General features: G+C 35.0%; 1 protein-coding gene across 6 annotated transcripts in view; it reads left to right on the plus strand.

The window, feature by feature from the left end:
- LOC127847498 (E3 ubiquitin-protein ligase MARCHF8-like) overlaps window positions 1–23,742 on the plus strand; it is a 68,459-nt gene that overhangs the window by 21,226 nt on the left and 23,491 nt on the right. For all 6 annotated transcript variants that reach the window (XM_052379500.1, XM_052379503.1, XM_052379502.1 and 3 more), the window contains one exon: window positions 20,245–20,980. In XM_052379500.1, the coding sequence (XP_052235460.1) occupies window positions 20,444–20,980 (537 nt within the window). In that variant the 5' untranslated portion in view covers window positions 20,245–20,443. The remainder of the gene's footprint in view (window positions 1–20,244; window positions 20,981–23,742) is intronic.

Genomic DNA, 23,742 nt, shown 5'->3' on the forward strand with positions numbered 1-23,742 from the left:
AAAATAATTATGTTTGCTTGAAAAAAATGGCTTCCAAGCGGCGGGGCATTTTTCCTTATATAGTAAAATCTTGTTAACCCTCTAGTTTTAATGATTTTGACAGAAAACTTCTTTATTGTAATTTGGAAATTTGTTATCTAGATTTGATTGGGAATGGGGCCGTTTTTTATGTCCCCCACTATAGTAGTGGGGGACATATTGTTTTTGCCCTGTCTGTTGGTTGGTCTGTTGGTCTGTTGGTTGGTCTGTTGGTTGGTCTGTTTGCGCCAACTTTAACATTTTGCAATAACTTTTGCTATATTGAATATAGCAACTTGATATTTGGCATGCATGTGTATCTCATGGAGCTGCACATTTTGAGTGGTGAAAGGTCAAGGTCATCCTTCAAGTTCAGAGGTCAAATATATGTGGCCAAAATCGCTCATTTTATGAATACTTTTGCAATATTGAAGATAGCAACTTGATATTTGGCATGCATGTGTATCTCATGGAGCTGCACATTTTGAGTGATGAAAGGTCAAGGTCATCCTTCAAGGTCAGAGGTCAAATATATGTGGCCCAAATCACTTATTTTTTAAATACTTTTTCAATATTGAAGATAGCAACTTGATATTTGGCATGCATGTGCATCTCATGGAGCTGCACATTTTGAGTGGTGAAAGGTCAAGGTCAAGGTCATCCTTCAAGGTCAGAGGTCAAATATATGTGGCCCAAATCGCTTATTTTATGAATACTTTTGCAATATTGAAGATAGCAACTTGATATTTGGCATGCATGTGTATCTCATGGAGCTGCACATTTTGAGTGGTGAAAGGTCAAGGTCATCCTTCACAAGGTCAAGGTCATCCTTCAAGGTCAAACGTCATATAGGGGGACATTGTGTTTCACAAACGCATCTTGTTTTGCTTTGGGAATGCCTCCATTTTCCGGAGACGCAGACAGTGGTAAAAAAAACCTGAAATCAGAGTAGATGAGTTATAGACATTGATTAAAACAGTTTTTATTTTTCCCCAAATATGTCTCTTTCGCCCTCTATTTTCCCCTTTCAGCCAGCGTCCAGCGTCTTCCCCTTTGTCAAAAAAAACAACCCTGGACTCATAATTAATACGAGAAATTAATTGCAAGTGGTAAACAATTAATTACTTATGGCGAGTAAGTTGTGCAAATAATTCCTGGTTACAATTATGCGATAACAATTTAATTCCAGTACATGCATATTTCATCATGTCCATTTATTGAACTGATTCACCTTGTTTTTGTGACATTTATTCGACACGTAATGCGCTTTAACAAATTTTCGTTGAGTTAATTACGGACACTTGTAAATGTTTCGTCTGATAATCGATACTTAGAAGACTGATGATGGCGACCGGCCGTAATCTTCGTGGACAACATGAATTTAATGCATAATTCCGTCAAAACATTTATTTGACTCATAAAGTGTTTAAACAAATTATTGTTGAATTCATAACGCAACTAATTATATTTGTTGAAATCTCAGATGGGAATAATTAAATTTGTAATCCGAAACCCATTCCTGTAAGTCGATGTTAACGCGTTTTTAATCCGAAACACACTTCCGAATGTAAATGTTACCACAAAGTTAAAATATTCTTGCTTCAAATTAGCAGTGCAAATTTATAATGTGTCAAATCGTTTTCTCAAAAAGAGCACGAAAATTATGCAGCATGTACAATGTCGCGTCATTTGCATAGAAAGCGTGCGTGTATTGAGCACACAACACGTCGCAGGGGATTGACGCATGTTCAGAGGCAATATTTCATCAAATCTAAAAATTGTCACTTAAAATTTATTTGATACTATAGAAAAATGGCAAGGTTTGTGTTAAAGAAATAATTGACAGCTTTTATCGTAAATATTTACAAGAAAGTGATTTATAAAAACGGAATAAACGGGATTATCGGGTAATAAATAGAAACTTGAAAAGTAGTAACAGTCTTCGAAATTAGCACATGCCCGATCGCCCGTGGCGAGTAAAATTACTGCCGGGCACATACAAAAATTCACGTTTGTGGCCCGCCGGGCATGTAAATTATTGAAGCCAATTGACAGTTTATAAAAAAAATCGTAAGCGGATCTTGATATTTGCAGATCTATTTTTCAATTTTGCGAACAAACACCTTGCCGTAAGTTGTAAAACAATGAAATTCGATTGGTTTAACAACATGCACCTGCTTGCACACGTCATTGTTATTGTTTTTGACCGATGCAGTTCGGTCACATTCGGTTCTTATCGACGGTTTCTCTAGACATTAATCAAGAAGATGCTTTTTGAATCGATCATTTCAATCAAGTAATACCCTTCCGTTTTTGTTAATGTAAACAAATGTCATTGTCGACATAGAGGAAGTATCTTAGGTATGTTGATGGGGCTAAGCCCGATAAAGCACTTCCAAAATAGAAAATTGACAATGATTTAGAGAATAAGGAAGCCAAAAAATGGTACGATGACCCCAGAAAACGCTCTTTTCAAGAGCACTGGTGTAACTATCGACCGTCTTAATTCTATTGATTGATTAACTTTAATTGTATTCACTACTATTGAAACAAATGTTCTGCTTTACTATGTGTAGCATGTAAGTGTTAAAATGTTGTGATTTGTTATAATTTTGGTTAAAAAAGTTTGGGCATGTAAAAAATATGTTGGGCATGTAAAAATTCTTAAGTAACTGGCCCGACTGGCATGTAACTTTTCAAAGCTAATTTCGAAGACTGTAGTAAGTATACAGTAATAGAGTCGGGTTGAAACGGATGTATTGGTGAATCGTTCGAGTCGGGATTTTACTATCTGTGCAGGAAAGTTTTAAAACAATTAAACAATATAACAAACTATATATATTTTTAAATGACTGGGGGATTTTCTTGAAGAGTCATAGCGCACCAAATGATGTTTTTTTACGCTGTTTTTCTTTGATTATAACGCACCACAGAATGTGAATTGACACGTTAAATTTTAAAAAAATCAACGTTGGGAGGGAACACCCCTCCCAAACCACCCCTATCAGCCCCGGGGCGCCTGACAAAAATCCTGTGGAAAGCACTGAATATAGACTAGCAAATCATAATGAACCACATAAAAACAAAGACAACAACATAGGAAACCAGAACGTATATACATGTACATCGTAATTTACACAACAACGACATACAAAACACCAAACTCGCGTTCAGCAGCACGATTATTCTTTGATTGCTCTGCAAATTCTATCACGCGTATTTTAAAGGCATTGTGATACGCATGGCGTTTGCGTTTTCCAGGCATTTTCACAAATCAAATGTGTAAGTCAAATTAATAAATAATTATTGTGAAGTTTGCACTAATTTGTCCACGCTAGTAATAATCCACAAACTTATGATCCGATGACACACTGTGATCACTGTAATCAAATCTTTGTACTTTTAATCTGACTATCAAAACAATTGATTACTTCCTCGGTAAAACACGTTTTTATAACAATGATTGACATAACCAATAAACCGCTAACTCGACCTATGTTCTACATAACGGTTTCAAATGTGGAGCTATGCACGTGCTCAAACATAATTGGACTATTACCAGTGAATAACAAACTCACGATTGGTTAAACATGTCGCTTCACAAATGAAAGGAATCTTATTTTATCGGCGAGAAGGATGATGCTTTATGGCTTCGTGACAGGAAGCGGCTTTGCTTTGATGATGTCAAACTGTCAATGCACACAGGTTGCCAATTCTCGCTTGACTTTAAAATGACTCAATCTTTTGTTTACACGTTCAGTTGTAAAAAAACACCTGCTTACATGAAAACTTTGGATTACATTATGAAAATAAAAACAAGGGAAATGTTGCGGCAAACTGTGGTTATATTAATTGGTAAGTATCAGTTAAAAGACGACATTTCGTGTGTCGTATTTCAACAAGTTTTCTATACAACAACAACAACAACTTTAATCATTACCGCGGGGATCGATCTTGGTAGAATGTCATCATTTTTTTTCATGGACGACCTCAAAAGTCAAGACTGTTAATTTAATCAAATTTTTGAGGAAAAATATCTCGACTTATGACTGGTTTTTTACGGTACTGCTTAGAGTGTAGACAAGAAAAAAAAGTTTGTTATTCCTTACGCTGCACATTTCTAAAGCACAAGATTGTGTTGAGTTACTAACTACAGCAACAAGACATTACAAATACATGTTACACATCAAATATTATTTTTTTAATTATCTGAATATATGGTTGTCACAATTAACGTCTCACACTTGTAGTTGGTATATTTCACAGGTGATATAGCTGTGTGTAAGAGCCTAAGAGGTGTGATAGGTGTTACATACAACCTACTTTAATAAATTATTCAATTAAAGATAATTTGCATGTTAATTAATTTGCTTTAATTGTAATAATACCCCCACAAACGAAGTTTAAGGGGTATATAGGAGTGAACAGTCTGTCTGTCGGTCAGTCAGTCTGTCGGTGGGTCTGTGTCCACTCTCTTATTCAAGTAGTTTTCAGCCGATCTTCTTCAAACTTTGTCAGCAGTAGTATCTTGATTATGTCTAGGCCTTGCCGGGGCAAAAACTAGGTCACGGGGTCACTAAGTGCGTTTTAAACATTCAGCATGTTGTCCGCTCTCTAATTCAAGTAGTTTTCATCCAATCTTCACCAAATTTGGTCAGAAGTTTTATCCAGATGATCTCTAGGCCAAGTTTGAACATGGGCCATGCCGGGCCAAAAACTAGGTCACGGGTAAACTTAGTGCGTTTTTTAACATTCAGCATGGTGTCCGCTCTCTAATTCAAGTAGTTTTTATCCGATCTTCACCAAACTTGGTAAGAATAATTATGCCCCCTTTTTCGAAGAAAAGGGGGTATATAGTTTTCGCACTGTCTGTCAGTCTGCCACACTTTTCGTGTCCACTCTCTAATTCAAATAGTTTTCATCCGATCTTTACCAAACTTGGTCAGAAGTTGTATCTAGACAATTTCTAGGTCAAGTTCAAATATGGGTCATGCCGGGTCAAAAACTAGGTCACAGGGTCACTTTGTGCATTTCAAGGATTCAGCATGGTGTCCGCTCTCTAATTGAAGTAGTTTTCATCTGATCTTTACCAAACTTAGTCAGAGGTTGTATCAAGACAATATCTAGGTCAAGTTCAAATATATTAATATTAATAATTAATTAATATTAATTAAATTTAATTTGAAATCTAGATTTAATTATAAATAAATTGTTTACTTATACGAACATTCAAATTAACTACCTTTCTTTTACATGATTATTAGTGCAACAATATATGTAATTTACGTTATGTAAATACAACTATTTTATCTCTATAAATAAGTTGACACTTTACATGCGGCGTAGCCATAATGTAACATTTATTGTTAGAAACTTATGTTATGTATTAAAAACAACAAGCGCTCTAAAAAATGCGCACTAATATACCATTGTAATTAAATGCACTACAATATATGATAAAGTTTATCAAGAACAACGATGTTAAAAAACCTGATGTTGTATGTTTATAATATGTCTGTAACAGCAAATATCCAAAGTACTTTCATATTTTTATATTCATTAAATTTAATTTGAAATCTAGATTTAATTATAAATAAATTGTTTACTTATACGAACATTCAAATTAACTACCTTTCTTTTACATGATTATTAGTGCAACAAACAATGTAATTTACGTTATGTAAATTAAAACATGGCATAGCGTCAAATGAGGCTTATAAAACATATAATTTACATGCCTTAATTATAAACTATCAAGAAAACTCTAACTACCTATACATTTTTTTTTCTTGGAATAAAACAATTAGAGCAAACAATTGTTACAAAAATCCCTACCAAGAAAATGGTGTGAAAATAGGTAAAGATAGGCATGCATTTTAGCAGAACACGTTATGATCTCTTTGTCCACTTTTGTTTTTCGCATTTTGTCATGGACAAAGGGATACTTAAAACGTGTATGCATAGTCGTTTTCTATTGTTGTTCTATTTGTCACATTTATCGTGTTAATTTGTGTATTAACGTTCCTTTTCTACGTTATCATTTTTTTTTTTTTTTTGTTTTTTACTTTTTGATACAAATCTTTTCTACATCCATCTCATATTACTATTGAACTACGTCCAATAATTTGCAAACATTTCATGTGTAATTTTAAACATGACATTTTGCACTAGTAAATAATGTTTTTACACAATAAGACGATCTACGTTTTTACGACCACAATACAAAATGATTTCTTTCTATCTCAATATAAAAACGCAATATGCGTTCACACAACAATTGTTTTGCCATAAAAACTATGCACACTATATAAACAATCATCGATGGAATCCTTAATATCAACAGTTAATGTTCGCGGTTTAAGCAATAAAAACAAAAGATTACACATTTTTGAATGGCTTAAAGGTTTAAATCACTCAATATACATGCTACAGGAGACCCACTTATCAAAAGATAATTTTGAAAAATGGAAACAGGATTGGCCCGGGAAATTCGTTTATAGTGGAAATAAAACAAACAGCGAAGGGGTTGGGATTTTTATTCATCCTAAAAGCAATATAGAAATTATCCAAAGCACAGAAATTATAGAGGGTCGATTACTTTCTGCCGATATTAAAATTCAAAATAAAATTATCACATTAATTAACGTTTACGGACCAAATTCTGACGACATAACACTTTTTAATACACTACAAAATTACCTGCTCAAGCATAATGAAAAATCATACATCGTAGGTGGAGACTTTAATACTGTCTTGAACACAAATATAGATAAGAAGAATGGAAGTAATAAAACACACTCAAAATGCAGAAATATTCTTCTAAATATAATATCGACATGCGAACTAACAGATATCTGGAGAACTAAACACCCAGAAAAATTACAATATACCTGGCATTCAAATACAAAACCACCAATACATTGTAGACTTGATTATTTCCTGATATCTGAAAACTTATGTAACTTAATCAATATATGTAGCATAAAACCTGGATATAAAACCGACCATTCTCTAGTATATTTATCAATCAACGAATCTCTTTTAGGAAAAGGCCCAGGTTATTTCAAATTAAATAACTCTATTAGATATTGAATATCAAGAAAAGATTAAGATAAGTATAAACGATGTGGTAAATGCTAACCCAGACTCAAATCCAAATACAATTTGGGAAATTATAAAAGGTACTGTACGAAATGAAACTATTAAATATACGTCCTACAAAAAGAAACAAACCCAAATAGAAGAAAACACATTGGAAGAGGAGATTCGCCTGATCGAAAAACAAATGGTTTGCAATAATAATAATAATAATAATAATAATAATAATAATAATATAAATAACAATAACGACGAGCTTTCAGAATTAATCAAACAAAAACAACTGAAACTAGAACAAATTTATGAAACAAAAATAAATGGTTCAATACTTAGAGCTAAAGCTATCAAAATAGAAAACAATGAACATAATACAGCCTATTTTGCAAACCTAGAGAAGAGAAATGCCGAAAGAAAAGCAATTAATACACTTCTCGAAAATGGTAAAACACTTAAAACAAAGGATGAAATCATGGAAGCCGAAGTAAGATACTATAAAAACCTGTTTAAAAATGATTTACCAGAAGAAAAAGATGATAACAACATTTTTTTCAGCACTGAAATTAAAACATTAACCAACGAAAGCAAACAATTGTGTGAAGGAAAACTTAACGAATATGAATGCGGAATCGCACTGTTAGAAATGAGTAACAACAAAAGCCCAGGTTCAGATGGCCTAACAGTCGAGTTTTATAAAATGTTTTGGAACACGCTGAAGCCCTATTTTATAAATTCAATAAATTATTCGTTTGGTAAAGGCGAACTTACTGAGTTGCAAAAACAAAGTATTATCACACTTCTACCTAAAGCAGGAAAAAATTTAGATTATCTCGCAAACTGGAGACCTATAAGTTTATTAAATACAGACTATAAAATTGCTACAAAAACCATCGCGAACCGAATTAAAAAATGCCTACCTGAAATTATATCCTTTGACCAAACCGGATTTATGAAAAATCGATACATTGGAGAAAATGTCCGTTTGATATTTGATGTAATAGAACACTTAAATGTAAAACAAAAACCTGGACTGTTATTTTTTGCAGATTTTGAAAAAGCTTTTGATAGCCTTAACCATTCATTTATACTAAAATGTCTTAAGAAATTGAATTTTGGGTCAAGCCTGATTAAATGGGTCGAAGTATTTTACACTAACATAAAAAGTCTAATCATAAACAATGGGCATCTTTCAGATAGTTTTGAAATAAAAAAAGGAGTCAGACAAGGCTGTCCATTATCATCCACATTATTTATTATATGCTTGCAACTATTGTCAAACTACATTGAGCAAAATAGCAAAATTAAAGGAATAAATGTATTGGGAAAAGAAATAAAACAAACCTTCTTCGCCGATGACGCAACTTTTTTCATCAATGGATGCGAGCAATCATTTAGAGCATTGGTGGAAACCCTAAATGAATTCAAAAAGATATCAGGCCTAAACCTTAATACCGCGAAATCAACGATATTACGAACTGGATCCTTGAACAAAACCAACATCAAATTCTGCAATGAAAGACCTTTTATTTGGACATCTCAAGAAGCAAAAACTTTAGGAATTACTTTTTGTAACCAAAGTGAGTTGAATTTACAAAATAATCTAATCCCAAAGCTAAATGAGTTTAACACATGTTTAAAACAATGGCAACACAGGAAACTTACCTTAATGGGCAAAATTACTGTCATTAAAACTTTTGCGTTGCCAAAATTAATCTACCCATTTTCAGTTTTACCGAACCCATCGAGCTCAATACTGAATAGTATAACAAACAGTATATTTAACTTTATATGGGACAACAAGCCGGACAAAATTAAAAGAAAAACTTTATATAAAAAGTATGAAAGTGGTGGTTTAAACCTTACAAACATTAATAAATTCTTAACTTCAATAAAAAGTAGCTGGATAAAAAGATATTTAGACTCAGAAAACTGTGGTAAATGGAAACTTTTATGGGACTTGATATTAAATAAATATGGAAACGAACTAATTTTTGAAAGCGAACTTAGTGAAAAAACTATAACAGAAATAAGCGGAGGTAACACCTTTTTCCACGACGTCATTACATCGTGGTCTGCAGCAAATACAATATACAAGTCACGACATTCACAAAAACGCATCAAAAAGGAAATAATATGGAATAACAAGTCAATAACAGCAAACGGAAAAACATTATTTTATCGCGATTGGTATGACAGAGGGATAAAATACGTATATCAACTTTTTGACTTTAGAAATAAAACCATGTATAATTTTGAAAACATTAAATACCTCTACGACATCAATAACAATGATTTTATGAAATTCAATACCCTAATCACATCAATCCCAAAAGAATATAAAACTGAAGAAAGCATTCATGACCTCGATATCAATCAACCAGACGAAACGTTGTCAAAAGCAATAATCAAAACAAAATATCCTAATAAATTCATATACAATATTCAGTTACAAAACGAGGACAATGACATTCTTGAAAACAAATGGAACACGAATTTTACCGATATAGACTCAACCACTTGGAAAAAAATCCATATTGTTCCCCACATTTCAACCATCGACATGTCTTTACGCAGCTTTCAATATAAATTTATCATGCGAATCGTCCCCACAAACACATATCTTTTTAAATGCAAACTAAGCAACAGCACATTATGTGATTTCTGTCAATCACATATTGAAACAATAGACCACTTATTTTGGGAGTGTCAACACATTCAAATAATATGGAAAAAGATGGAAACGTTTCTTGCCAGTCAAAACATATTAATTGAAATAAATAAAACTCATGCTTTCTTTGGATGCACTGAGAAAAAACTACACTCTGATGTTTTTAACTTTATTGTGATACTATTAAAATCGTTTATATTTAAAATGAAATACAAAAAATGCATACCAATCTTTCCTCACTTTATTGAATACCTAAACACGAGAATAAAAATTGAATCTGAGATTGCCCTTGTAAAAAATAAATATGAACAACACCAAAAAAAATGGATTCAATTTAGGTGAATCATACATTCTACAAACCACAAATAATGCTACCCAGACAAATTTTATGGCAAAACAATTTAATAAAAAAAAAATCCTTCTAAAAACAATAACAAATACTTACAACAATTCCATTGAAACAAATCTTGTTGTAAAATATTTTCTTTACTTTTTCTAGATATAAAACCTCTATGTTTAGTAAACATAAATTATTAGTTTTATGTTTTTGCTATAAATCACAAAGCTCTTTATCTAACATTGGCAATGTAAACAATTTTTAAAATATAATCACGCATACGCTAAATATTTGATATGTTATAGTTCAAAATGTACATTATTATCATACACTTTCTTATGTTTTTCCGTATTCTAGTAATTATGGATGTAAACTACAATGTAAAGAAATGTGAAAAATAAATGAGAAAAAAAAAAAAAAAAAAAAAAAGTTCAAATATGGGTCATGCCGGGTCAAAAACTTGGTCACGGGGTCACTTAGTGCATTTCTATGATTTAGCATGGTGTCCGCTCTCTAATTGAAGTAGTTTTCATCTGATCTTTACCAAACTTGGTCAGAAGTTGTATCAAGACAATATCTAGGTCAAGTTTAAATATGGGTCATGCAGGGTCTAAAACTAGGTCACGGGGTCACCTAGTGCATTTCAAGGATTTAGCATGGTGTCCGCTCTCTAGTTTATGTTTATTCTGATTTATTTTTATATTTAGGCCAAAACAAAATAATGTTGTGGTTACGTTTACCCGACCGAGCCTATTATTTTGCTGCGACCCTACAACATTTTATTCAAAATTAAAAGCCAAAAGAAAAAAAACGCGATAAAATTAAAACTATAGCCTACAGGACTCCGGATGAACGTTTTTTAGCCACGCCGACTTTTTTAACGGAGTGCGTTTTACGAGCGCACCGTTAGCCTCGTCCGGTGAGGCTTGCACTGTCGTTCGCCATTTCAGCCATTTGCAAAAGTATTGAGAATTCGGCTCAAGAAAAATCTGATTTGCGAACATGCTAAAATCTCGTAAAATTTCAATGAAAACATCCGCCATTTAAATACATACTGGTTTACAATATTTTCTCTTTTTATCAATGAAAGTGTTCGCAATTTCAACAAAAAACGAAAACTAGTCTGCACCAGAGCATTAGACATCGCTTGACCTTACTGTTATTGAAGTGCACGTGTTAGCTGGCCAATCAGCATTGAGTTTGCTCACAAATAATATTGGGTCATTCATGCGCAGACACTGTATACTCGGAATACACAGTTGATACTGTCGTCCGCAAACAATATAGCGACCGATGGCAAACATCGTATTTAAAGATAAACAAATGAAAAGAAGCGTAACAATAAACAAATTATTTTTAAGCTGATCACTGTACACCTTTCTCCTGACTATCAATCCATCGATTAAAGGATGATAATTATATAATTCGTTCTATCTCGATGATGTTACACCTTTCTGCCGATTAACGTTTGAAATTAAAAGGTGTTAATTAAGTTGTTTTTACCCACAAAATGTGCTAGTGTAAAGCAATTTATCAACCCAATTCGATATTTGCAAGGTTTCTGGTGTTCATTTTCTGCTGTCAAAAACGATATGCACATTCTATTTTATGTGCAAAACGCGTACAATTTTTCGGACTGTCGTTTTCGGATACATTATGTTTTTCGTCCATTATAATTTATTTTCGAAGTTCTTTAAAGAAGAAATAGAATGACGAATACACATGCAGTGATACGACGGTGTGGTTTATAATATTTCAGATTGTATTCACCTGAAAATACAATTGGAAAGACTATAAAAAAGCACAATTAGTATGGACTTTTAATGGGGTGGAGGGGCACTGCCCTTAATTCCTGTTGGGTTCCTGCGGCTGCGGTTCCAATACCCCCAGCCTAATTCTCAGGATTTCAAATTTGGGACCATCGACACCACTGTTAAATGTACATCTATAAAATAACTTATGTTTGTACTTTGACAAGTACCATACTAATTATTTCTATATTGAAAACTGTATGTTAAATTAAGATATGTACTATGCCCTTGTTGTCGTTAAAAAGAAATACCGTAAAAACCCGCTCATAAGTCGGGGGGTAAAAAATGATACAAAAATCGGAGATTTTGTATATGTCCAAGTCATAAGTCGAGTCAAAAATTGTCCGTCCACGAATTTCATAAACAGACGCCATTTTAAATGTACGGGAAGTTTTTATTCTATACATAGACCATGATGTCAGTATAGCCCTGTGCGACGTAGACATAGCGGAAACGTGTATTATGTACTTTGTTCAATATAATCAATACGATATTTATTTAGGAAATCGAAAATAATATATAAAAATATAGACAAGCAAATCATTATGAACCACATAAAAACAAAGACAACAACATAGGAAACCAGAACGTATATACATGTACATTGTAATTTACACAACAACGACATACGAAACACCAAACTCGCGTTCAGCAGAACTATTATTATTTGATTGCTCTGCAAATTCTATCACACGTATTTTAAACGCATTGTCATACACATGACGTTTGCGTTTTCCAGGCATTTTCACAAATCAAATGCGTTAGTCAAATTAATAAATTATTATTATAAAGTTTGCACTAAATTGTCCATGCTAGTAATAATCCACAAACTTATAATCCGATGACACACTGTGATCACTGTAATCAAATCTTTGTACCTTTAATCTATCAAAACAATTGATTACTTCATGGTTAAAACAGGTTTTTATAACAATGATTGACATAACCAATAGACCGCTAACTCCACCTTTGTTCTACATAACAGTTAAAAAGGCGGAGCTATGCATGTGCTCAAACATAATTAAATGATTACCAGTGAATAACAAACTCGCGATTGGTTACACATGTCGCATTACAAATTAAAGGAATCTTATTTTATTGGTGAGAAGGGTGATGCTTTATGGCTTCTTGAAAGGGAAGCGGCTTTCCTTTGATGACGTCAAACTGTCAATTCACACAGGTTGCCAATTCTCGCTAGACTTTAAAAATGACGTGAACTTTTGTTTACACGTTCAGTTGTAAAAAAACACCTGCTAACATGAAAACTTTGGATTAAATTATGAAAATAAAAACGGGAAATTTTGCGGCAAACTGTGGTTATATTAATTGGTAAGTATCAATTAAAAGACGACTTTTTGTGTGTCCTTTTTCAACAAGTTTTCTATACAACAACAACAACAACAACTTTAACCATTACCGCGGGGATCGATCTTGGTAGAATGTCATCATTTTTTTTCATAAGTCGAGACTGTAAATTTAATCAAATTTTTGAGGTAAAAAATCTCGACTTATGACTGGATTTTTACGGTATAAGCAAGTTGAAAGTATATAATTATTTCAAAACCAGTTTTTGCGCACCGAAAGACGGAAACAAGTTGACTCAGAGAAATTTTGGGCCAGCCCTAGTTCACTCACTCAGACTCAACGGGGAGGCGCTTTACGTATTAAATGCATAGAGCTTCTGCGACACAATTTAGAAATCATCTTCTTCGTCAATTTTATTTAATGTTTTACATAAAAAGTGCGACCATGCTCCTGAGTTCAGGGCTTTTAAAGCCTTCAGTTTAGGTATGACTATCAAAAAGGTGTTAGCCTTAGTAATTAAGCTATGTTTTTCAAAGTATTTTCGGGTTATTATTCATCAACATTTACTGTATTTTTCTTTATATAAAAAGTTTTCTGAAGTTTCTTTTTGATATGGATAAAAAGTCAATGTAAGGCTACAGACAAGTTGAAGCCATGTATTGGCCATTCATCCTTATCAGCAGTTAAATGGTTTTTGTGCTAGATTGCCTATGTATGTATTGGAAAAAGCCGTTCAACAAAATAAAATAAAAAAATAATGTTTTTCCTACCTACCTACCCTAATATTTTTTTGCCCGTAACCTTAACCACAACATTATTTTGTTTTGGCCTTATCTCCACGCTTTTTGAAAAGCATGGGGATATTGTGGATATATGCCGTCCGTCCATCTGACCCCTGGGTAAAAAGTTATGGGGGTTGGGATGGGGCCAGGTCAGAGATTTTCACTCATTTTTTTTATGTTACTTTACATTAACTTCTTCATTTCTACACCGATTTACTTCAAATTGATACCGAACATCTCTTATGACAATACGGTCAATATCAACTATGCATGGCCCCATTACCAACCCTGGGGCGCCTCGCCCACATAGACCACGCCCACCCAAAATTACCTTTTCCATTAACTTCTTCATTTCTACACCGATTTACTTCAAATTGATACTGAACATCTCTTATGACAATACGGTCAATCTCAACTATGCATGGCCCCATTTCCAACCCAGGGGCGCCCCGCCCACATAGACCACGCCCACCCAAAATTGCCTTTTACGATAACTTTTTCATTTCTATACCGATTTTCTTCAAATTGATACTGAACATCTCTTATGATAATACGGTCAATCTCAACTATGTATGGCCCCATTACCAACCCTTAGGGGGGGCGCCCCCGTCCACATAGACCACACCCACCCAAAATTGCCTTTTACTATAATTTCTTCATTTCTACACCGATTTACTTCAAATTGATTCTGAACATCTCTTATGACAATACGGTCAATCTCAACTATGCATGGCCCCATAACCAACCCTGGGGCGCCCCGCCCACATAGACCACGCCCACCCAAAATTGCCTTTTACATTAACTTCTTCATTTCTACACCGATTTACTTCAAATTGATACTGAACATCTCTTATGACAATACTGTTAATCTCAACTGTCTGTCCGTCTGTCCTTCACACTTTGCGTTAAGTTTTCGAAAAAATTCATAACTTCTATGTCGCTTCAGATAGCAATTTCATATTTGGCATGTGACCTTGACCTTGAACTTAGGGTCCACGTTTAGGTTTCGAGATCTGCGTTTTGGTTTCGAAAAAAGCTCATTACTTCTACCAAGCGTTTATAGGGAGCATAAATCATTCATGGTGACAGCTCTTGTTATCTAGATGATCTTAAGGCCAAGTTTGAACATGGGCCTTGCCGGGTCAAAAACTAGGTCACGGTTTAACTTAGTGCATTTAACACATTCAGCTTGGTGCTCTCTAATTCAAATAGTCTTTATCTCATCTTCACCAAACTTGGGTAGAAGTTTATCCAGATGATGTCTAGGTCAAGTTCGAATATGGGCAATGCCGGGTCAAAAACTAGGTCACAGGGTCACTTAGTACGTTATACACATTCAGCATGGTGTCCGCTCTCTAATTCAAGTAATTTTCATCCGATCTTCACCACGCTTGGTCAAAAGGTGTATCTATATGATGTGTAGGTCAAGTTCGAACATGGGCCATGCCGGGTCAAAAACTAGGTCACGGGGTCACTTATTGCGTTTTAAACATTTTGCATGGTGTTCGCTGTTTTTTGTGAAGAAAACATGCAAAATATTCTGTGTCAATGAGACATGTGGGGGGGTTTCGTCACGTCTGTGGCAAAGATCTAGTTCAAACTAAAATAAGGGAGAAATGACCCACTTGTAAGGGCAAAACGACCCGGGGCAAAACGACTCAGAGTGACCTAGGGCGAACATGTTTGAGGGCGAAACGACCCGATACCCTTAACATATTATTTCAATTGGGTGTTAAGTGTTCATAAGTTTTGCATTAAGAAAAATACATAAAAATACATCAATTGCAAACCAATCAACCATATCTTAACTTTGAAACAGCTATTTGCCACATAAGGAACCACAAATGTAGTAAATTGTGTATAACATACAATTGGTTATTTTATGACATCAACAGATGTAGCTTATGTATCAAATAGAGGCAAAACAAAATGGGGCAGCGTCATTTTGGGTCACTTGACAATATTTATAGAAACTGAAAGGTTAATTAAACTTTTTTATTTACAATTTAACAAGTTTTTGTTCTATCAGTAGATCTTCTTTTGAGCAACTTTGACACGAAAAAAGTGCTCAAGAATTTAAAAAAAACAACGTTCGCAATTTGTTCAAATAAAGTTTGGGCATATCAGTTACTATACAGATTTGATAAAATTTGCATCCAATAAGGACATGGTTTACCCACTGAACATGTGTATATTGTCATGGCAACTATTTTTGTGATGTGAGCGCACAGTTTGTTCCATGCAACATTTTCTGGGAATCATGAAAAAATAAACAAATTTTCTTTAAAATAAATCAAATACATGAATGTGTTGTGTTAACACTAGTGCAGTGGTCTGCAATTAATGTGCCCCAAAAAATAATGGAATAGGCATACATTGGGATTCCTTCAGTTTAAGGAAGATTTTGAAATGCAATTATACTTATTTTTTCCTTATTTTAATCATGTCTGTATTTATTTTCAAGCGTAGTTATGTTAGTTAAACAAAATACGTTGAGTGCATGTGTGTGACGTCATCACGAGAGCCGTGTTCTAAATGTGAACAAAGTGATCGAAATTAGGCAATGCAGTGTCTATTCTAGAAATTATGGCCCTTTTTTGACTTAGTAACTTAGAATATTTTGTTTAATTTTGTGTTTAGATGCACTTTACTTCTAAAGTATCAAGGCTATTGCTTTCAAACTTTCTAACTATCATGAGGGTACTGTACCTGGCAAGTTGAAATTGAACTTGACCTTTAAATGACCTTAACTTTCAAGGTCAAAAACACTTTGTCCCGAGTGAATATTGGCTTTTTGGTGTAAAATTTGTGTGTCCATGTTGACAGGTAACCATCCAACTGCATTCACTGTACATTTTGATTTTTAAAGAATTATTTAACCGCAAAGTACGGTTTAAGCTGGTGATCAGCTGGCATGAATAACTGAGAAAGTAGCATTTTAGCAGTGATATCGGAAACTTTATAAGTCATATCACTTATCAGCCCTTGGCAAATATTTCACACATATTTGAAGGACGAGTGCATGTGTTTGCAGGACAAGTGAAAAATGTTATGCACTAGTCCTGCAGTTTAGAATTTTTTTTGTCCCCTGATCTACATGATATTAAAAAAAAAAAATATACAAAATATGTTGCATTTAAAAAAAAAAGAAATAAATAATATTAAATTGTAAATGATGTCTACAGTTGATTTTAACGTAACTTCATTTTTTATTTACTGTCACTAATGCAAATAGCCAAATGCTGTCTTTCTTGATACTCCTTTTGCTTCAATATCAAGCATTTATTATGCTATCAAGCCTGAGAAAAGTTGAGCATGCTGTCCTTCCGACAGCTCTTGTTTATTTTATTTTTGAAAGCTCATTTAATTAATGACCACGGCCCCACATTATACCCCCCTCTCCATCCCCATCCCCATCCCACCACCCAAAAAGAATTATTTTTTTTGTAAACATGTTTAAAAAAATATATATATTTATTTATTTATTTTATTTTTGAAGGACCGTCCAACCATCCCACCCAAGCTATTGCTATCAAATTTGAAATAAAATCTTATAAGTTTGTTTTATGTTTTACAAATGTTCAATAGATTGTGGAAAATATACCTGAACTCAGAATGGTCTATAAAGTACAACTTCTTTAAAACATAAGCGATTAATATGTTTCAATTTTGGTCCTCTTCCACTTAGAATATGACTATATTACCTTGACCTTTGATGGCTCTTGTTTATTCTGACGTCTACGAAACCTAGGGAAGCACAAACACACAGCTGAAATGGCGTAATCATTTAAAAGAAATATAAATATTAAGTGGCTTACCAGGTGAAAATATCCACTACTCCTTCACAAAAAACTCAAACACGACGCCATAATTGAAGTAAGTTCCAACTAACCTCACTTAAACCCTGTAGGCTCCTGATACACCTACCCCCCCCCCCCCCCCCCCCCTCCCCTGAATAGGCATGTTTCATTTTTTTCACAGATTCATTAACATTAGAAAAATGAATCGCAGTTGCAGGAAAATCTCTGACCCGGCGCCACCCCAAACCCCATAACTTTTGACCCAGGCATCAGATCAAAATTCCGTCACTGTCACCATCACACATATGCTCATAGCTACCATGTGTGTAAGTTTCAAGGTTCTAGTGCTAATAGTGTAGGAGGAGATAGTGGCCAAGACGGACGGCGGAGATAACCACATAATCCCCACTTTTTCTCGGAAAAGCGTGGGGATAACAACTTAAAGAAATTAATTGCTTAAAACGCTAAAAATGCTTAATTTTGAAATGCTTACGAAAATTGTCCACATCATTTGGACTCTAACAATAAAGTAAAATCTGCAGTTAAATAATAAATTGTTAGTCCTTGGCATACTTGCCACAAAGACCTAGGCGATATCTTTTTAAATTATCAATGGGCGTGTATGGTCGATTGAAACAATTAGTAATTTATTGGGAAGTTAAATTTGTACCATCAAAATATTATATTAAATGCCATTTCAAAATTGATATAGAGGTACTATAATCTTCAAAATAATATTGATTAATTTGATATTTGTTATGCCCCGGGATTAAAGATCAAGGGTATATTGTTTTTGGCCTGTCTGTCTGTCTGTCCCAAAACTTTAACCTTGCAATATTGAAGATAGAAACTTGATATTTTGCATGCACGTGTATCTCATGGAGCTGCACATTTTGAGTGGTGAAAGGTCAAGGTCATCCTTCAAGGTCAAAGGTAAAAAAAACTAATCCAAGGGAAGTAATAAGCTTGAAAGGGAGATAATTATCTGTACCTGCCAAATGATAAAAAAATATAATAAATAAAAGCGGCGCAGTAGGGGGCATTGTGTTTCCGACAAACACATCTCTTGTTTTGAAATTACATAGGTTTACTAATTAAACGATATTGCTGAATTCCGCATCGGCATTATTGAATCAAATATTGTAACTTTCAAATGTAATTTCTATTGCTTATTAACCAGGTTTTCCGAAGGAAAAAACTGGTTATTAGATTGGCGAATGCGGGCGGGCTGGCTGGCTGGCGGGCTGGCTGGCTGGCGGGCTGGCTGGCTGGCTGGCGGGCTGGCGGAATAAGCTTGTCCGGGCCATAACTATGTCGTTCATTGTCAGATTTTAAAATCATTTGGCACATTTGTTCACCATCATTGGACGGTGTGTCGCGCGAAATAATTACGTCCATATCTCCAAGGTCAAGGTCACACTTTGAGTTCAAAGGTCAAAAATGGCCATAAATGAGCTTGTCCGACCCATAACTATGTCGTTCATCGTCAGATTTTAAAATCATTTGGCACATTTGTTCACCATCATTGGACGGTGTGTCGCGCGAAATAATTACGTCGATATCTCCAAGGTCAAGGTCACACTTTGAGTTCAAAGGTCAAAAATGGCCATAAATAAGCTTGTCCTGGCCATAACTATGTCATTCATTGTGAGATTTTAAAATCATTTGGCACATTTGTTCACCATCATGGGACGGTGTGTCCCACGAAAGAATCACGTCAATATCTCCAATGTCAAGGTCGCCACGACTAAAAATAGATTTAAAAAAAAAAAAAAAACTTACAAAGGGGGTTAATTATTTTTGGTCATTTCAAAAGTTCAGTTTGAGTTTTCTCCCTTTATCAGATTTTTTTTTCACAATGAAAACCTGGTTTTGTGACAATTTTGTCCCTTGTTAAAATTTTTATTATTAATGACCATCACTAATTTCAATTTTTAAAGTGAGCACTTCAAGAGTGAAATAAAATCAATACTTCACTTCTGTGCAATAATTATTAAAATTGTATTGATCATAACAAAAATTCAGATACAAACTTGATTGCATGAAATATGAAGTTATTATTTTTCTAATGAAAAATAGCAGAGCATTGGTTTGTAACAAAACATATAAAAACAAGTGCAACTTCGCAAAATCATTTCTACAACAGTTACTATGTGTGGTATTAACAAGATGAAATATATAAGCCTTCTACTGACATTCTATTTCCACCTGCCTATTGACAAGTATTGGAGACCTGATTATTTCAGGTTTTCTGCGCCATTTATTTAGATGTTTGTGTGAAAAATGAACATAAAAATTGTGAAGTAACTTTTGTGGGCTTGTATGCTACAAGTATTGGTATTGATTGCCTCATAATGACCTCGCCATAACTGGATGAATATTTCATTTGTATGTGTATACCAATAGGAAGAGTTCTGTGTGTTTTCAGGCCCACCTGTACTGCCTGCAGACTAATACCTGGCCCGCTATATTGGATTTTTGCTGGCAACTTTATTGTTGGCTGAATAAAGTCATCAGCCTTTTTGTGAGCGTACCAGTATATATAAGGTAACAAATTTGTACACAGCAACAATGCTGTGGACACATGAGAAAAAGCGTTTAATTCCAGCCAGTGGTAGAATGGGATAATGCCAGTCACACAGATAGCTATTGTGCCCAATACACTGTCAGCTGTTGCCATGGAAACTATGGGAGGACTTGATGGGGATGTGGACAGTGTGACCCCAAGGGGCCATCTGTCAGGGGATATAGTGAAGAAGGGATCTGATGTGAACTGTGGTACTGAGGACAGTGACCTGTCTAGTGCCTGCCCAAGCGCGGGTGAAGGGCATGAGTTCCCTGCACCCCTGGAGGGTCCAAGGCCAGTACTGGTGGCCTGGGGACAGGACAGCAGCCCCCACATTGAGGCTAAAACAGTGATACTTCAGGACACAAATTCAGACTTTATGTCAGATGACATCAGTACACCGTCGGACCTGTCGGTTGCACTTGAACATTCTGGGACTCCGGCAGAATCAGAGCAGTCCCCGTCATCAGATACCAAAAACACTAGCAACACTGCTGCTGCTGTTGTTGTTGCTGCTGACAAGAATACTAACAGTCGCCGGAGTGGCAAGAAGAAAGGCAAGCCTATGTCTATTAGAAAGAAAGACACCGAGACACAGGTTTGTTTACATAACATTGACAACATTTTAAAGGCAATTTGTGTGTGTGTGTGTGTGATATTTCTGTATATAGATGACAGGGTGCAAGATCACGTGACTTTGTGGGGTTTACAATTAAATGTTAATGGATGTAAACACACCGGTAAGTGGTGCATTTTTATGCCCCTCTTCGAAGAAGAAGCGGTATATTGTTTTTCTGGATGTCGGTCGGTCTGTCTGTCTGTTTTGTGTTTGTTTCCGATCCATAACTTGTCAATGAATTGACCGATTGGCTTGATATTTCACTTGTGCATTGGCCTTGGACAGTGGATGACCCCTATTGAAATTGGGGTCACTAGGTCAAAGGTCAAGGTCACTATCACACTCAGTGTGAACATCGTTTCCAATCAATAACTCGTCAACTAATTGACCTATTGGCTTGATACTTCACATATGCATTGGCCTTGGACAGTAGATGACGCCTATTGAAATTGGGGTCACTAGGTCAAAGGTCAAGGCCACTATCACACTAAGTGTGAAAATTGTTTCCAATCAATAACTCGTCAACAAATTGACCGATTGGCTTGATACTTCACATGTGCATTTGCCTTGGACAGTAGATGAACCCTATTGAAATTGGGGTAACTTGTTCAAAGCCCTGTTTGGGGGGCATATGTCTCCGACCGCGGAACACTTGTTTTCAAATAACTTTTTAAAACATTTTTTCTTAAGAATTTTAACATTTGCAATTTTTAGCTCCAATGGCCAAAGGCCAGCGGGGCTTTTGTCATGGTCCTGTGTCCGTCGTGTGTGCGTCCGTGCGTTAACTTTTTCTTTAAACATCTTCTTCTCCTAAACTACTGGTCCAAATCTGATGAAATTTCTCAGGAATGTTCCTGTGGTGAACCTCTTTCAAATTTGTTCAAATTATGCCCCTGGGGTCAAATTTGACCCTGCCCCGGGGATTGAAAATTTGCTTATATAAGGCCTATTTTGTGCAAACTTTATAAATCTTCTTGTCCATAACCATTCTAGGGCTACCAAATTTGGTATGTATTGACATCTTATAGTCCTCTACCAAGTTTGTTAAAATTATGCCCCTGGGGTCAAATTTGACCCTGCCCCGGGGGGTCAAAAAATTGCTTAAATAAGGCCTATTTTATGCAAACTTTAAAAATCTTCTTGTCCGTAACCATTGGGCCTAATGCTTCCAAATTTGCTATGTAGTGACATCTTATAGTCCTCTACCAAGTTTGTTCAAATTATGCCCCTGGGGTTAAATTTGACCCTGCCCCGGGGGGTCAAAACATTGAAAATTTGCTTATATAAGGCTTATTTGTGCAAACTTTAAAAATCTTCTTGTCCATAACCGTATGGCATAGGGCTACCAAATTTGGTATGTAGTGACATCTTATTGTCCTCTACCAAGTTTGTTCAAATTATGCCCCTGGGGTCAAATTTGACCCAGCCCCGGGGGGTTAAAAAATTGAAAATTTGCTTATGTAAGGCCTATTTTCTGCAAACTTTAAAAATCTTCTTGTCCATTACCATTGGGTCTAGGGCTACCAAATTTGCCATGTAGTGACCTCTTATAGTCCTCTACCAAGTTTGTTCAAATTATGCCCCTGGGGTCAAATTTGACCCTGTCCCGGGGGTTTAAAAAATTGAAAATTTGCTTATATAAGGCCTTTTTGGTGAAAACTTTAAAAATCTTCTCGTCCATAACCATTGGGCTGAGGGCTACCAAATTTGGTATGTAGTGACATCTAATAGTCCTCTACCAAGTTTGTTCAAATTATGCCCCTGGGGTCAAATTTGACCCTGCCCTGGGGGGGTCAAAAAATCAAAAATTTGCTTATATTAGGCCTATTTTCTGCAAACTTTAAAAATCTTCTTGTCCATAACCCTATGGCATAGGGCTACCAAATTTGGTATGTAATGACATCTTATAGTCCTCTACCAAGTTTGTTCAAATTAAGCCCCCGGGATCAAATTTGACCGTTCCCCAGGGGTCACAAAATTGAACATATGCTTATATCGGGCCCATTTTGTGCAAACTATAAAAATCTTCTTGTCCATAACCATTGGGCCTATTTCTACCAAATTCGGTAGGTAGTGACATCTAATAGTTCTCTACTTAGTTTGTTCAAATTATGCCCCTAGGAACAAATTTGACCTTGCCCCAGGGGTCACAAAAATGAACATATGCTTAAATAAGGCCTTTTTGTGCAAACTTTAAAAATCTTCTTGTTCTTAATTATAGAGCCTAGGGCTACTAAATTTGGTATGTAGTGATATCTTATAGTCCTCTACCAAATTTGTTCAAATTATTCCCCTGGGCTCAAATTTGACCGGGCCCCAGGGGTCACAAAACTGAACATATGACGTTTACCAGTGGAGATTACTGCGGCTGTTTGGCTGTGACCAACAACAACATCAACATCTTGTAAACATGAGATAAAACCCTGTCATTTAGTGCCATTTTAGGTCAGATGGTGACTGCTTACAAAGGCATTGAAGTAAGAACATGTGTTATGAATCATTTCTTATAAACTGAAAAAAGTCGGGTTTTATTTAATTATGTCGAAAAGTGACCATATATCCGGATGAATATATTTTGGATGACATGTTAATTTCATGTCTTTTTTATAGTGTTAAAACCAGTTTAATAATATATTATTGATTTTAAAAACACAGCTTCCACGAACATAATTATTTCAAGGAAAGTCAATATATGATACTGCACTGTAAACTCAAACTTTGTATCGAAGAGAAGGTGTTAA

The sequence above is a fragment of the Dreissena polymorpha genome, chromosome 10, assembly GCF_020536995.1.
Source record: "Dreissena polymorpha isolate Duluth1 chromosome 10, UMN_Dpol_1.0, whole genome shotgun sequence".
Classification (NCBI taxonomy): Eukaryota; Metazoa; Mollusca; class Bivalvia; order Myida; family Dreissenidae; genus Dreissena; species Dreissena polymorpha.